General features: G+C 44.8%; 1 protein-coding gene across 12 annotated transcripts in view; it reads left to right on the plus strand.

Annotated features, from left to right (window-relative positions):
- Positions 1-17,589, plus strand: part of GYG2 (glycogenin 2) — a 46,692-nt gene that overhangs the window by 24,761 nt on the left and 4,342 nt on the right. For 4 of the 12 annotated variants that reach the window (XM_028492491.2, XM_055086293.1, XM_028492495.2 and 1 more), the window contains 3 exons: positions 4,456-4,560; positions 5,697-6,072; positions 9,104-10,553. In XM_028492491.2, coding sequence (XP_028348292.1) covers positions 4,456-4,560; positions 5,697-6,072; positions 9,104-9,594 — 972 coding nt within the window. In that variant the 3' untranslated portion in view covers positions 9,595-10,553. Of the gene's footprint in view, positions 1-4,455; positions 4,561-5,696; positions 6,073-9,103; positions 10,554-13,573; positions 13,819-16,911; positions 17,584-17,589 lie in introns of those variants that run through there. The other 8 variants (XR_008617959.1, XR_008617958.1, XR_008617960.1 and 5 more) reach the window with 7 other exon arrangements.

The raw sequence follows: 17,589 nt of genomic DNA on the forward strand, positions 1-17,589 counted from the left end.
TCCTCCCGGACCGGGGCACGAACCCACGTCCGCTGCATCGGCAGGCGGACTCTCAACCACTGCGCCACCAGGGAAGCCCCTGGTTAATTTTTGATTGACTGCAAGACATTGTGTATGGAAAAATGGCAGGGATCCTCTGAGGCTCTGAATCATAGTATCATCCAGAGAGCATTTCTTATGTGTTGTTTTTCTTTTTTTCAGCAGGAAGTTTTCGTAGAGATGGTTTGCCCACATGCTATTAGAGGTTGAGTTGGAGTGAAACTGGGTTTTCGTGTTTGTGAGGGTTGGTCTTTTTCTGGTTCTCTTTTCAGTGGAGTCCTCAATGAAAGCTTGTGTTTAGAGTGTTCCTCTTGGATACCTCATTATTTATGGGCTGCTCAGGGCTATAGCCTTTCAGTTGCCTCGAGGGGAAATAAAAGATATATATATATATATATATATGTATGTATGTATGTATATATATAAATTTGGGGGGGGCAGAATTTTAAGTTGCTTTTGGCAGGAGGTTTACTGGGAAACAAGTAGCTTCACCCATTGATGAAAGTGAAAGTGGAAAAATTCCTCTTCGGTTCTTGAATAGATTTGTATATTTACATTTTTTAGTTCTCACCACCTCTTGCAGTCATAACTTTCACAAGATGATAGTCCGTGATGCAAAGGAGTGTGTCTTCATTATTTGTTCTGAATTTATCTGCTCGGGTTGTGTATGTGAGCATTCTGTATCTATCTGTTGGCGATCCATTCCCTGCACCGTCTGGCTTTACGATATTCTCTTTCTGCTTTCATCTTTCTGGGCTAAGAGTCATTTGATTCTCAAGCTACTTTCCGTCCTTCAGCTGCTCTGTCTTCTTTGACCTCAGAATCCTCTGAATTGTTTCCAGTCTGAGAGTCTCTCTTTTCAAGGTGACCCAAGCTTCCAGCAGCTAGTTAGGGGTATAGATCAGTGAAATACTGAGGATCTGGAGAAAAATAAATGCCATTTGCAAAAGTCACATTGTACGTAGGTGTGTTCCTAAGCCTGCCAACCATTGGCTGAAAGGCTGGCGTCGCAGCATCATATTATCAAATTCTTCTCTTTGAATTCTCTCCTGGCTTTCCGCACATGTGAAGAAAGACGTCCCTATTTGTGGCTAGGAAGAGTAAGGGGAATATTTATTATTACTGTTTCAGTTTATATTTTAGTTAACGTTCATTGTTTTTCTTTTCCTCTTTTTTTTTATTGAAGTGTAGTTGATTTACAATGTTGTGTTAGTTTCAAGTGTATAGCAGTTAAACATATATATGTACATATATGTATATATTCTTTTTCATGTTCTTTTCCATTATAGCTTATTACAAGATATTGAATATAGTTCCCTGTGCTACACAGTAAATCCTTGTTGTTTACCTATTTTATATATAGTAGTTTGCATCTATGTCTAGGGGTCTTGTTCAGAAGTTTGTATCTATGTCTAGGGGTCTCGTTCAGAAATGTTGGCATGAGTTGACATAACTTCTTTTCCTGCTTAAATTTGTAAGAGTCTAACACATCTGCAGAAGACAGACGGAAAAGTTGTATTATTAGTTCATCCTTTCTTATCAAATAAATAATCCTGAGTTAAATCTCTTCCAAGGAAGGATAAGATTTCATGATGGCCCACGTGGAATTTATTCATGTGTTCTTTCTTGAGAGAAATTAAGCTGAGAGAATTGACATTTTCCCTAATCCGGTTCAACTAATCTTTCTGAGATTACTCAAATCTTTTGGCACTTAACCGTTTGCCAGGCTAACTGCTTCGTTTGTTCGTTACATCAAATGTCTGTGCTGTAAAAAAAAAAAAAAAGTCTGTGCTGTGTATGATTAAAGAACTTGAGTTTTAGAGACAGTAAGTAATTGATCCAGTTTTTTTTTTTTAAATGGGTGTTAGGATTCAAACTAGAAAATTCCACTACCCAACCCTGATTGGATAAGAAGATTCTTTATTTTTATGGTATTTATTATTTGTAGATAGTGCAATTATCTCATTCGTCATTTTTTTCTCCCTAAAGGCTGTTTTGGTGTTTTGTACACCAGGGAGACTTAGGATGCATTAATGATGTGGATTGAATAGGGCTCGTAGAGGGCTTGGTGGTCAGAGAGGTGTGAATTCAAATCCCTCTTCTCTCACTTGCTACGTCTGCCATGTTTAACAAGTATCTCTGTCTGAAAGTTGAACTTTTCCTCAGTAAGAGAAGGGATCAAACTCTCTACGTCATAGAGTTGTTGTGAGATTAAAAGGAATAATGCATAAGAAGTTTATGAGTATAATTTAGGAACCAGTGTTGACCACCTAATAAAAAAAGAGCTGTTATTATCCTGGCCTTTCATGTTTTGGATAAAGTTATCATTTTATTTTCTACTGTAATTTTTAGGACTTTTTATTTTTGGCTTTCACTTACATAATCAAGATCAGGAAGAATGAGCCCGTATTTTGTGTTTTTATTTATTTTTTAAAATATTTTATTGAATTATAGTTGTTTTCCAGCGTTGTGTTAATTTCTGCTGTACAGCCAAGTGATTGTTATACATGTATTTATTCTTTTTCATATTCTTTTCCATGATGGTTTATCACAGGATATTGAATATAGTTCCCTGGGCTCTACAGGAGGACCTTGTTGTTGATCCATCCTATATATAATAGTTTGCATCTGCTAACCCCAAACTCCCGATCCATCCCTCCCCCCCAACCTTGGCAACCACCAGTCTGTTCTCTGTATCTGTGAGCCTGTTTCTGTTTTGTAGATAAGTTCATTAGTGTCGTATTGTAGATTCCACATATAAGTGATATCATGCGATATTTGTCTTTCTCTGTCTGACTTACTTCACATAGTATGATCATCTCTAGGTCCATCCATGTTGCTGCAAATGGCATGATTTTGTTCTTTTTTATGAGGCCGTATTTTAATTTTCACTTTCAAGTTGATGAGATAGAAAAAGCAAAATTAAAAAAGAGCAACTTTATGAATACACTGTTATCTTCTACATTAAGAAAATTTTTACTGAATTTCACCAAAAACGTACTTTTGTGCACTTTTTACTGCCAACTTACTTCAGTTTCCTAATGTCCTCCTTTACCTCTGCCTCAGGACGTTTGCACGTGCGTGCTGTCCTGCTTTTCTCACCATTGTCTCCTTCTCACCACGTCTCCTGCTCATCTTTCAAACTTTGATCCAGATGTTACTCCTTCAGGAGTCCTTACCCCTCCTGACGAGGTCGTTCTGACCTTGATAAACCCGCCCTTGATTCTCTGTCATTTTCCTTGGCAGAATTTTACAGGATTGTCAACTTATAGCTGTTATTGGTGGAACATTCATCTCTCTCCTTAGACAGTAAGCTGCATGAGGGTGGCCCACTCTTTGGTCTTCCTACTTCACTCTCTGTGAATATCCTTTGGACGCATACATAGCTGCCTCAGTTAACACAGGGATGACCTGCCCTTTCTCCAAAACGGGAAGGCTGGTACCAGAGATTTGGGAGCTGGGAGTATGAGTTGCCAGCCTCCACGTCAGGTCAACTCACTCAGAATCTCTGGGGCAGTGGCTGGAGGATCTGCCTTCCCAGGATGGAGACTTGTTTAGCTCTGTCTGACCGCCACAGTCAGGGTCAGTCCAGCCCACGACACGAGCGCTGCCGTGTGTTTGCCATGAGGATGGGCAGCTGTGTCCACGTTCTCTTCTCTGTGGCCGACACTCATTAGTTATATTGCTGGAGCCTTTGGACTTGAATGGGCTCCAGCCTGGGGGCACGGCCTTGGCCCCCGACCCTGAATTCATCAGGGTGGGCTAGCTACTGTAATAAATAGCCCCCCAAATACATACAAGTGTATTTCTGGTGTGTGTCGCACTCAGCGGAGGTGGTAAAGATGTGCTGTGCCCCATGCAGTCTTCGGGGATCCAGGATTCCTCCCCTTGGCCTGCTCTGTCACCATCTAAGGAAGCCCTTGTCCACGGTGGCTCCTTAAGAAAGGATTAGGCTCCCATGAGAAAGCCATCCATCGCCTGTAATGCATTAAGTTGTGTCCTGTGCACCTGGGATGATCTTTGCTGTGTACCAGCCTTTGGGAGAGCCGAGAAAATAGTCGCTCAAATGGTTGTCAGTAGGGTTTCGTTTTCCTGTGGAATTCCGGCTGCAATTGGAAGACGTTGTCTGCGGAGGGACATGGCTCTTCACCTGACCTTTGGGGACAGAGGGTAGGAAACGTGTCCCCCACGTCAGCACCCAGTCTGGGGGGGACTCACATCACATCTCCTCAACGCCGTGGGTGAGAATTCATCTCGTGGTCCTGCTTAGATGCAAGGAGCCCAAGACGAAGCAGCAGACACAGGCATTGGCGAGCTCCTCTGAGCCATATTTGGAGGCAGAAAAGCATCAATTGGGTGTTTTTAGTTATTTGCACGAAGGGTTGTCCTAATTTGGCATTTGCTCTTTTTTTTTAGATGATAGGTTGGCCGGAAATGGAGACTTCCGCTGGAGTGATGTGTGACCCGGTGTCACCACCCTCCACCCAATTCGCAGACTTCACAGAGACCCAAACCAGCTCGGTATAACTCACCTCTGTTTCTTCTTCTTCTTCTTTTTTTTTTTTTTTTTTTTTCCTGTACTACACAGCATATGAGATCCTAGTTCCCTGACTAGGGATCGAATCCGCGCCCCCTGCCTTGGAAGTTCAGGGTCTTAACCACTGGACCTCCAGGGAATTCCCTACTTCTACTTCTTAAACATGGCCGTGTCTCTGCACGCCTGTCCATCGACCACCAAAGGAGATGCCCCATGGGCTTCTAAGCCATCCCTTGACCTTTCTGCATGGTTTTTCCATTGTGTTGTGATGAGTCTCTTTATTTTCCAGGTGGATAGGAGACCTGGTTGTCTATTCAGATTTTTTTTCCCTCCTCCATCACTGAGTTATGTGTCGGTCCTTTGGTCATTCTCTTATATCTTGCTTTAGGAAGACTGAGAAAAGAAAAAGTTGCAACATCAAAATGGCCTATATGTCTTCCTTAATTTTTGTTAAGTTTTCGGGACAACTTTGCACCCGTGTTTCACATCACTATTCAAGGATTATGGCTTTCCCTTTTTTTTTTTGTCCCCTAAATTTACCCGCATGAATATGGGCTTTTGTTCCCAAGCATCCTCAGAAGATTAAACCCAGACAGACTCTTAATCTCGCTGACAGACCATCTTAGTCAAATGCTTCCGTAGACATTTGGTCTAAACTAATTGTATCCCTCTCTGAAAAGTTTTTTTGTTGTTGTTTTAAAATTTTTACTAGAGTAGAGTTGATTTACAATGTTGAGTTAGTTTCATAGATCCACTCTTTTTTTTAGATTCTTTTCCCATAGAGGTCATTACAGAGTATTGAGTAGAGTTCCCTGTGCTGTACGGTAGGTCCTGATTAGTTATCTCGTTTATATATAGCCGTGTGTCTGCGTCAATCCCAGTCTCCTAATTTGAAGAGTTAACCTTTACATCGCATGACAAATGTCAGCATCTCATCTTGTGCAAGAAAAAGCTGGGGAAAAGTTCAGAGTGGCAAAGCACACTAAATGGCTTATTTATTTAGCACAACCCATTCGTTTGGTCTTATTTTCCCAGGAAAAAGAGTTCCCTGTCATTTTGCTTAAGACTGCGGTCCTGTGAAGCCCCCTGCAGACTAATGATGGAACGGTTATGTTTCTAGCAGCCCGTGGAGAGCGCGGAAGGTGGCCCATCTGAGGAAGCCTTGGAGCCAAGCCGGGAGCCCCCTGTGGATGTCACCAGGGACCCCAGTCTCCAGGATGCTTTGGAGGTGGTGTCCTCATTGTTTGCCTTGTCCAGCTCTCCTGATGGATGCTGTGCGCTAACTTGGGCTGGCTGTGTACACGCACTGGCGTTACCCCCATTTCGAGCCTCGCTTGTGGAGAGAAGAGTCTGCCTGCTTCTCCTGCTGCCTCAGGCCCGTTTGTCTTCTCTCTGGCATTTGTCCGCGGTGGTCGGTCCACCCTCTTTCCTGTCCTCTGCTCTGATAATCACACCCGTTCTCTCTTCAAAAGCTGTTCTGCAAAAGTTAATTGAAGGTGTGGGGCTGTGCTGTGTTTTCCTGCAAAGTGAGCTTGGAAGTTCATGCACATTGTCTAAAAAGAGCATAAAAGCTGGGAAATTTGGTGGTGGGGGGGGAACCTTTCAATCCAAATCGAGCATGCGTTGATTTCTTCTTGAAGAAGAAAATGAAAGATGCTTTCTTCCTGACTCTTCCTCTTACAGATGTTCTGGTCTTAAACTTCAGGCTCTGCGATGATGCTTTTAATGAAGGCTCATTTCTCTCTAACCATGATCTAATAACACCTTTTGATCTTGTAGAGCAAATACAGCTCTAGAGCTGAGTGTTGGGTATAGGATGAAAATTCGTATTGATTTTTTGAATTGTGTTTTTGTCTGTTGAGGCTGCTGTAAAAAAAACACCATAGTCTGGGTGGCTTATGAATAATAAGAAAGGTATTTCTAGCAGTTCTGGAGGCTGGACCTTGGTGTCTGGTGAGAGCCCACTTCCTGGCTCACAGAGGGTGTCTTGTTGCTGGTTCCTCACATGGAGGAAGGGGTGAGGGAGCTCTCCGGGGTCTCTCTTTTTTTTAATTTATTTTTTAATTGAAGTATAGTTGATTTACAATGTCGTGTTAGTTTCAGGTATACAGCAAAGTGATTATATATTTTTTTCTCTTTTTTTTAAGGTTCTTTTCCATTATATGTTATTATAAGATAGTGAGTAGAGTTCCCTGTGCTATACAGTAGGTCCTTGTTGTTTATCTATTTTATATATAATAGTATGTATTTATTAATCCTAAACTCCTAATTTATCTCTTCTCTGGAGTCTCTTTTATAAGGGCACTAATCCCATCAAGGGGGCTCCACCCTCATGACCTCATCACCTCCCAGAGACCCCTCCTCCTAACACCATCACTTTGGGGGTTAGGATTTAATATATGAGTTTGAGGGGGGACACACATATTCAGTTTACAGGAGCATATATTCGGTATATGGTCTAGGATATACTAGATATTGTAGTTTGCTGGATGCTTTGACCAGAATTTACCCTTGGAGAAAATGGGAACACTTTTCCTCCCTCTTACTTTGTCAGCCTAGCAAATGCCAGCCTCAGTATCGTGAATGTATGTCTGGCGCTGTTGGTGAAGGTTTCTTCTGAAACTCTACTTTTTTCTTTACATGGAAGTATAGTTGATTTACAGTGTTGTATTGCGTGTGGAATGGGAGTCCCTTCACCAGTTCAGCCTGTGCATAATGATTCTGAGGCTCCCGGAATTGGACGTAGAGTTATCGGTGGGTTGCGTGCTATGGGTGGGAGGGATGTGGGGCAGACCTCCCTCTGACAGCTCAGCCGTGCGGTAGGTTTGGGACTGTGGGTGAGTCCACGTCCTTCTCTGAACACCCACGAGATGGAGACAAGGGTGCCCACCTTGTAGAGCTGGTGGGGGATTAGACCGGAGGGTGGTCTGGAGGAAGCCCTGGTTAGTGCCTGGCTCATAAAGATAAAAACTCTGGTCCCACCACTGGGGCTGCAGCCCAGCGGCTCCCAGTGAGGCTGCCAAGAGCATCCCTGCCTTCTGGGGTGATGCATTCACCTGGGAGGGCATCCCGGTGAGGCTGGTTTTGTGAGCACCCAAGAAACAGGGGCTCAGTTTCCCGTTTATCCGCGCAACTGGGGCGCTTTGATGTTCTCCTGCTAAACATGTTTCCGCTGTACGCGGGAGGACCCTAATTTGGTATTTGGTATCGTTCCGTGTTTCATAAAATCAAGGGAGAATGTTGTTTTCTCAGGTGCTCATCTCCTCTTGTTACCGAGGAAGGTGCGATCGCCACGCTGCTTTCTGCTGAGAACTAGGCCCCTTTGTCGCATTCTTTCCAGAAAGTTTTCATTCCCGGGAACTCACGGAGCCCCAATCCAAGCGCTCTTAGCGGGGAAACGTGCTGAGCTATCCTAGAAAAGATCTTGCTTTCACTCTTGCAGTTTCTTTGACCAACGCGTTGGCGATGTTTCTATAAAATGTGCGGGGAAGAGTGTAGAAAGCAGAACCTTATATGTAAAAACTCTTAGAAAGCATCGTGGCAGATAAACAGTGGAGAAAGTGGCAGATAAACAGTGGAGAAAGTGGCAGATAAACAGTGGAGAAAGTGCTGCATGCCTAGTGGATAGAAACTGTAGCATAACTGTCTGATGTCCAGTACTGTCCTCCCCCCACCCCCACTTTTGCTGATCTGTTTGAGTACCAACCAAAAGTCAGGGGTGTGTGTGTGTGTGTGTGTGTGTGTACACATTTGCATATTTGTAATTTTCCTCATACGTATGCTTTAAGAAGATGGAAACCCTGCTATGGCAAAAAAAAAAAAAAAAAAAAAAGATTTAAATTAGTATTGAAATGGTCTTGCCAGGCTGTCCGAAATGTCATACACTTTATTTACACAATATGAACCTTTTCTTCGTTTCGCGTAGTTTGGTTACACACAGGGATACAGAACGTTTTTTTTCTTTTTTAACTTTCTATTTTATTTTGGAGTATAGTTGGTTAACAATGCTGTGATAGTTTCAGGTATACAGCACACTGATTCAGCTGTACATAGATAGGTATCTATTCTTTTTTCAAATTCTTTTCCCATTTAGGTTGTGACATGATATTGAGCAGAGTCCCCTGCGCTCTACAGTAGGTCCTTGTTGGTTGTCCATTTTAATTATAGCAGATACAGAACCTTTTTTTGGTGGGTGGAAAGATTAAGATGATCATGTAAGTGTGTGTGAAAGGATTTAGTGGCTAGACATGAAAACAAGTCTTAGGAACAAGTGGACACAAATACAATGATAAAGCATAAAATTTCAGAAAAGTCAGGCCAGCAAAGCATCTTCCTGTAAGAAGGTTATATTAAATTCAGCGTGTGGTTTGTTCAGAAGCAAAGTGGGAACTGTCAGCGTCACCTCCCTGAGACGTGGTGAGGTTTGTCTGTGGAACCGGTTGCTCAGCCAGGTGGATGCCCAGGCCGGCTGTCGCTCTCTGACGACGGTTTTTCTGACACCATCTCCTGTGGGCTTGTCTTCCCTAGGTGGGCCTGGCCCTCTCCGTCTCCGAGATTTCCATCGAAGAAAAGGTCAAGGCACTGAGTCCCGAGGAGGAACGGAGGAAGTGGGAGGAGGGGTGCATCGATTACCTGGGGAAGGATGCGTTTGTCCGGATTCAGGAGAAGCTGGACCGCTTCCTGCAGTGATGGCGCCATTGCGTTGGGTGGTCCTGTTCCATGAACATCTCGAGTCCTTTCCGAGGGAAAGACTCTTCAACGATGTGCCTCTCTTTCTGGTTGACCAGCTTGAGTGCTTCATGTCAAGTCACGTGGTCCATCCAAAACCCAGCTCAAAGGCCTGTGTGACCCCAGCTACCCATGCCTCCTGGGGGTTCCCCAGGAGGTTGCATCTCCTTTACACCTTGTCAGCAAAAGGGAACAGGAATAGCCTTCTGGTCAACCCTGGGTCTCTGGTCTTGCTCGAAGGAGCTCAGGACTCTGTCCTGGACAGGTGCTGCCGTGTCCATCCTCCGTAGGGTTAGATGTCATCGCAGAGCTTCCGTCCCAGCGCTCGTGACACGAGGAGAGGTAGTGAGTGCCCTGGGACTTTGCAGAATGAAAAGTCCTTTCCGTGAAGGCTAAGCAAGCGTTCGGATGTCTTGAGTGTGACTCCAGCGTGGACCTTTCCAAGCACGGCTGAGAAACACCACAGCTGTGGTTCCTCTTCGGCAAAAAGGCCCAAGAGGACTTCCAAGTGCATTGACAGATGCCCCATGGAGATGTGTCACAGATATTTGGAAGGAAGATTCCAGCTGGCTTGGGAGAGGTGACCGCTTCCAAACTGGTTGACCTACTGGTGTAGAAGAACCAAGGGTTTACGCTGAGGGGTGTCTGGTGGCCGTGCGCTCACGGTAACTGGATTTGGTTGAGGCTGTTTGTTCCGAGGCAAACCCGTGTGCGGTCCAGGACACTGGGCTGTCCTTCGCTGGGTCACGCTACCTCACTTCACAGTATGGAGTTACTATGCTCTCCAAGCCATGTCAACTCGGTTCTTTCGGGACAGTTCTCCGTCTGATGACACTAGACACTTTATTCCATGAGAAAGCCTCACCTCCAGAAGCATCTGGAAATGAATGCCGTATTTTGGAGCTTCTCCCAGGGTCATTGTTGGTTGCCACCATAGGATAAGTAAAGCTGGATGTCAGTCGCTATACTGAAGAGAAGGAAATGCAGCTTTTAAATGTTTGAATGGTTTATCACACGTGTGCAATTGAAAATCATGAGTTCATTAGACACAGGTTTGGAAGAAGCTTGAGAGGGCTGTGTTCAAATCCGTCTGAGATCTGGCTGGACTTCTGGGGTTCGTTGTGACATTCACTTGTGTGAGGTGTGAGCTACGGAGGGGTTGTTTCTTTTTATCTATGGGTGAATGATCGGTAGTCTTGGTTGGTTTCACACAGGTGATGCTTCAGGGGCTACTTGGAAATAGCCATAGGGACGTAGTCCTTGGGTGGTTTGCGTGGGGTGATCACCAACCATTAGAGTTATCCCGTAACTTTGTGTTGGGGAAAGAGCGTCTGTGCTCTGAGCTACAGTGTTGGACTAGAAGAAACGGAAGCCTGAGTCTGGCATCCGTGAGAGGAGGATTCCAGAAGATGAACATCTGAGTGCGGTCCAGCTTCTCTGGAGAAGAGGATTCTCCACTGCCTATGGTCGATTGCTCATTGGCTTAAAGTGTACGCTTAAAATGGATTTCTGTTGTGCATTCTAGGGTCTGTCCTCACGTTTGGACAGAGGCTAGCACACTGCAATTAAAATTTTAAGACAGCAATGAGGTCTCCTTCTGATGTGTGTTGGGGTGTGTTCTGAGCCATTGGAATAACACGGGAATGTGACGCCTTCCTCCTGCCATAAATTAAAATAACCAAACGGGTTTTTTTCAGAATTGATGGTAGCAGTAAAATGAGTAGAACTGTTTACTTCTCACCCTCGGAAATCTCGTAAGTTCTCTCCAGGCATGCTGCCCACTCTCCTAGCATTGACTTCTCAATTTCACCCATCCATCCATCCACCTATCCACCTATCCATCCATCCATCCATCATCTATCCATCCTTTCGTCCATCCATCCATCCTTTCATCCATCCATCCATCCTTTCGTCCATCCATCCATCCTTTCATCCATCCATCCATCCTTTCGTCCATCCATCCATCCATCCATCCATCATCCATCTATCCACCCATCCCATGGTTTCTTGAGTTCTCTGCAAATGGCAGGCACTCTGACATGTGCTAAATCAATACATGAGAACATACAAGAACCTATAAGAACATTTTAACGACGTCTAAATAATATCCATCCAAGAGGTGTAATACGATGTTATTTCCTGAAGAATGCCAATGCCAGAATTCGTGCTGTGTAATGTCAGGACTGCAGAATTACATAAGTTGAATCCTTGAGAGATGTGATTTGACCTATACTATCACTAATATTTTGGTACATAGGAGTTTTTTTTAAAAAAAAAAACACATTTAATTGTTCTAGAAATATTATCCAATTATTTTGGGGCAGGATGAAATGGCAGGTGAAGAAAAAACATTTCCAGATGTATTGAGCTGGCCAGCTGGATTAAGGTGTGTAGATTTACAGGAACACAGCAAGTATTTTTGTTATTCAAAGTCATTTGGTCCAGTCCTGGTGCTTGAATGTGCATATGAGTTATCCTAATGCTAACGAGTTTTGGTGTGGAAATGCAAACAACTTGAACTAAAATGGGGTTTCTTTTGGCCACCACACCTGAATTAGGAAAAGTAGACCAATTCTCCTTCCCGATTTCATAGATCTCTGCCCTTTAGGGTACCATGCCATTTTTACCTTAGTGCCTTAAGGTAATGTCTTATATACCACTACTGTCTTATCTACCAACTCTTTCCATCATCCTCAGAAACAAAATTGGAATATTTTTTGTTGTTGTTCGGGATTTTTTTGTTTTTTTTAAAAATTTATTTATTTTATACAGCAGGTTCCTATTCGTTATCTCTTTAATACATATCAGTGTGTACGTGTCAATCCCAACCTCCCAATTCATCACACCACCACCACCCACCCCCCGCTTTCCCCCTTTGGTGTCCGTACGTTTGTTCTCTACGTCTGTGTCTCTATTTCTGCCCTGCACACCGGTTCATCTGTACCATTTTTCTAGGTTCCACATATATGCGTTAATCTACGATATTTGTTTTTCTCTTTCTGACTTACTTCACTCTGTATGACAGTCTCTAGACAGCACCAATTGTTAACCAAGATAATGAGCAGAGAGAATCAGCAAGTTTAATATAATAATCAAATTGTATGCTTTTAAAAAGGGGAAAAAATGGGAAGGAAATCACAAAAAGAGGTGACATATGTATACATATAACTGCTTCACTTTGCTGTACAGCAGAAACTGACACAACATTGTAAATCAACTGTATGCCAATTAATTTTTTTTTTAAGTTAAAAAAAAAAAAACAAAAAGCCTAGCACTGGACTGTCGCCAGAACAAACCGCTAACGGGGGAGAGAAAGATGGGACTTGATGTCACGTAGACACACAGCTTGGGGGTGGGGACAGACAGAACAGGGAACAGGGCGAGCTAGTGTACAGCGCGGTGATGAAAGCTAACGATACTGTATTACGTACTCGAGAGTCGCTAAGAGAGTAGATCTTAAACGTTCTCATCACCGAGAAGAAAGGGCAACTATGTGACCTGGTGGAGGTGTTAGCTCATGCTTGGTGGTGACCGTTGGGCAAGATTTATAAACACATGAAATCAGGACTTCCCTGGTGGTCCAGTAGTGAAGACCCCGAGCTTCCAATGCAGGGGGCGCAGGTTGGATCCCTGGTCAGGGAACTAGGATCCCACATGCCATGCAGTGTGGCCTAAAAATAAATAAATGGATCACAGAATTTCAAAAATAAATAAATATATGAAATCATTACGTTGCAACCTTCAACTTACACCATGTTTGCATGTCAATGATAATAAAGGTGGGGAAGAAAGAAAAAACAAATCACATGCATTGGTCTCTGGTGGGTCCCCCACCATGTTTGGGCTTGACACCCCCAGTCTGCATGATACATGCACGGATTTCCTGGTGGGGTTGGTTAACTCTGCCAGCTTGTTGCTGCTTGTTATGCGAAATAATTTTTCTGGAAGGCCACTCCTTGGTATCAACAAAAGGCACAAAGATATTTCTCTGGCCAAGTGCTTTGTAGGAAATGTTGAAAGACATGCCCTTTTAGAGCAGTTTCTCAAGGTCTTTTTTTACCCCCTGCCTTTTCCTGTAAGTTCTTGGAATGAGTCCTTTACTAAGTCATCCAAGAACTATTTTTCGATTATTTACTGTTCAAGGAACCAGGAACCTCTACAAGAGATTTGTAAAAATATAACCATGGCAGTTTGGGAAAAGACAGTAGGAAAACAAGTTGGGAAGAAACCCTTGTACTGCTTCCTTTTCAAAGCAATCTGCTCTGGTAGGTGTCCTTCTAAGAGACAGAAGAGGAGAGACCCAGACACAGAGGAGAAGCTCCAGGAAGACAGAGGCAGAGACGGGAGGGAGGCGGCCACGAGCCCAGGGACGCCTGGAGCCCCCAGAAGCTGGAAGAGGCGGGAAGGACCCTCCCCTGGAGCCTCTGGAGGGAGCGCAGCCCTGGGACCCCTTGGCCTCAGGCGTCTGGTCTCCAGGATGGGGGAGGATGGTCTTCTAGTGTTCCAAGCCTCAGGTTTGTGGTCATTTATTACAACCACCCCAGGAAACTAATAGACACACACTCTGTCAGCCTGTCTAGATCTTAGCTCTTCATCAAGACTGTGTCCTCCTCCAGAAAAGCGTTTATAGACCTTGCAGGTTTCAGTAGTGGGCCAAGACCAGTATAGAAAGCACCCAGTTTTGGGGACCAGATGTGTACCAAGCATTTGATGTCCCTGATTATTTCATCGTCCAATACCCTGGCATGGGCACCTACTCTTTCCCGTAAATGAAAGCAAGGGTTTGAACAAGTGCAAAGGCAGTGCCTTAGAGAAAGGATGGTCTTTTCAACAACTGATGCTGAGACCACTAGACATCCATAGGCAAAATGATACAGCTTGATAGAGGACTCTTGGAACGCTTGGGTGGGTCTTCTTGAGCTGCCATAACAAAGCACCCCAGACCAGGTCCCTCAAACAATAGACGTTTATTTCCCCCAGTCCTGGTGGCTGGAAGTCCGAGATCCAGGTGTGGGTAGGGTTGGTTCCTCCTGAGGTGTCTCTCTTGGGCGTGTAGATGGCCGTCTTCTCCGTGTCCTCACAAGCAAAACTGAGGAAATCTGAGCAAGATTGATGATTGCATCCCTGCCCGTATTCTGGTTACCGTACTGTATTACTAGAGCTGTATGGTTGAGGGGAAACAGGTAAAGGGCACATAGAAGCTCTGGTGGTATTTCCTATAACTGCAAGGGCACATAGAAGCTCTGGTGTTATTTCCTACAACTGCACGTGAATCTATAATTATCTCAACGTAAGAAAGTTTATAAAAAGAAAATTGACAGCTGTATACATCTCGTGCTATAGTGGCATCAACTGAGCTTGAGTTTCAGTGATGGACCCAAAGACATCATAATGAAGAAACAGAACTAGGAATTTGCACCCAAGACTGCTTGCTTCCAAACTCGTATTTTTAACCACCCTGGGGAAAAAAAAAAAAAAACAACCCAGTGGATGAATGTTCTGATTTCTCCATATTCTCACCAATACTTGTCATTTTTTTTAACTTTTTATTTATTTATTTATTTTGTGGTACGCAGGCCTCTGCAAAAGCGGCGCTATAGGAAAGGAATACATGGCTATGTTTTTGTTTGTTTGTTTGTTTTTTCCGGTACGCGGGCCTCCCACTGTTGTGGCCTCCCCCTCTGCGGAGCGCAGGCTCCGGACGCGCAGGCTCAGCGGCCACGGCTCACGGGCCCAGCCGCTCCGCGGCACGTGGGATCCTCCCGGACCGGGGCGCGAACCCGCGTCCCCCGCATCGGCAGGCGGATTCTCAACTACTGCGCCACCAGGGCAGCCCCAGTTTTTTTTTTTTTATTCTAACCATCCAAATGGGCAGGAAGTGGTATGTCGCTGCGGTTCTGATTTGCATTTCTCTAATCAGTAATAAGGTTGAGCATCTTTTCATGTGCTTATTGGTCATTCCCTGTCATCTTTAGTAAAATATCTGTTGACATCTTTTGCCCATTTATTAGATCATTTGTCTTATTTTCAAAAAATTTTTATTGGGGTAGAGTTGATTTACAATGTTGTGTTACTTTCAGGAACACAGCAAAGTGAATCAGTTATACATAAACCTATATCCCCTCTTTTTTTTTCTTTTTTTCATTTGTCTTATTATTGAGTTGCATTCATTTGCAAATATTTTCTCCCAGTCTGCAGTGTATCTTTTCATTTTCTTAAGGCGTGCTTTGAAATTTGATAAACTCTAATCCCCCCCCACACACACACAGATCAGGCTTTTGCTATCTTATCTAGAAAATTCCTTCCTCCTAAGAGGACAAAGATTTTCTCCTAAGTTTTCTTTGGAAAGTTGTCGATTTGTCTCTTCTGTGTGGGTCTCTGGTGGATTTTGAGCTCATTTCTGTGCACGGTGTGATAAGGAGCTAAATTTGTCCTTTCGCGTTTTTTGAAAATCCAATTGTGTCAACACCGTCTGCTGAATCCTCCACTGCGTGTTTTAATAGGCTGATGTTCGAGACCAGCCAAAGCTTTGTTATCCTCTCTGTGAAATTTCCCTAGTTTGGATATTTGAGCGGGTCCCCCAGACTCCGCAGAGCATACTCACACTGCTGCAGAGCTTTCATTTCGAGGTATTGATGGGGAAAAAAAAGCACAACCTAAAAGGTGAGAATTATGCTTTCTTCAGTGGACTTTGTGAGGACTGAAGCCCTGGACGCAGGCTCTCAGATCGCTCTGAGGGACTGTTCCCAAGAGGTCCGGGAGGAGCCTGGATAGACAGGAGATTCAAAAACAAAACCAAAAACATCCCAGGTAGCTGAACATGAAAAGATGGCTGCTAATTAAAGCAAAACAGACTTCTCAAGTGCGTGAATGTAGCGCTTTTCTGTGTATGGGGAGATGCAGGGGTCTGGGCTCACTGAAAGCATTCCTCTGGTGTGCACCTTAACTCTCTAAGGCCAGGATCCTGTTTTTCTCCATCCTGAATCCCCACCGTCGGGGGCCGCTGCAGAGGCTGAGGGCTGCAACATCCTTTGTTTCCTGAGAAGGCAGGTGACATGCTTTGCCCCCAGAGGCGGAGGAGAGGGGGCAGGCAGAGAAACTTGCACGCAGGCCAGTAACGGGGGGTCAGAAACAGCCCGTGCAAAGCGCCCCACTGCCCTGCCCGTGGACGGGGCAGCAAGGGCTCTGAGAGCGAGTGAGGTTTCCAAGGGGCTCAGGCAGACCTTGGGGGCGCGGGGACGGCGGGCCGACCGGTCATGCCTCCTTGGTCACGCCTCCGCGGTCACCTGCCTAACCGGTTAGGCCAGTTGTAAAGGCGCAAAGTCTAAGTAAAGAAACAGACCCTGGGGGCGCTAGGGTGACTTGCGAACATTTAAATTCCCCTGCTCGCAAAGACCAGGCTCACAGGCACCCTGGAGACAAAGACCGAGTTTGTTCGATTCAGGGGTCCATCGGCTCTGTCCCGCAAGCCCTGCTGCCCCCCCAGCTTACTACATTCCTGGGGCCCAGGGCTGATTTCCTTGCACTTGGGGTCTGCGGGGAGCACCCTCCTCCTGGGGTCTTTCCCCACTTCCCAGCTGCTGAGAAAATGCTCGTTTTTTTCTCAGAATCACTTTGGTAACACGTTACCATGGAAACACACGAAGATAGCTGCATAGGGACTTCCCTGGCCGTCCAGTGGTTAAGACTCTGCGCTTCCACCACAGGGGTCGCGGGTTCGATCCCTCCCTGGTCGAGGAACTAAGATCCCACTTGCCTGGAAGCGCCGCCCCACCCGAAAAAGCTGCATAACGCTGACCATATTCCATGAGAGGAAAGAGGTTTGACTCAAAATGGAATATAACTCACAAGGAGCATATCAGAGAGTTCTAAAGGATGAAGAAAAAAAAAGCCCCAAAGAAGGTTTTCTGCAGACATTTAAAATGTTAAAAAATAATAATAATAAAATACAATGTTCAACAAAGCCAACTGGAACCTCTAAACTGGAAGCCTACCCGTTTGCACCGTTGGTTTTAGAGGAGGGATGAAAGTTTGGGCTTTTTAAACAAGAAAACAGGGAGACGAAGGGCGTCGAAGTCTATTTATTCTGTACTTTTGTTTTCTTTCCTGCATGTTCTCTGGGTGGGGAAGGCGGGGAGTTTTGAAAACAAAGAGAAACACTGTTTCATTCTTGTCCCTAGTTGCTCCCAGTCGCCAGGGGACTGTGATCGCTTTAAAAGGCTCTCAAGGGCTTCCCTGGTGGCGCGGTGGTTGAGAGTCCGCCTGCCGATGCAGGGGACACGGGT

The sequence above is a fragment of the Physeter macrocephalus genome, chromosome 7 (genome assembly GCF_002837175.3).
Source record: "Physeter macrocephalus isolate SW-GA chromosome 7, ASM283717v5, whole genome shotgun sequence".
NCBI classification, from domain to species: Eukaryota; Metazoa; Chordata; class Mammalia; order Artiodactyla; family Physeteridae; genus Physeter; species Physeter macrocephalus.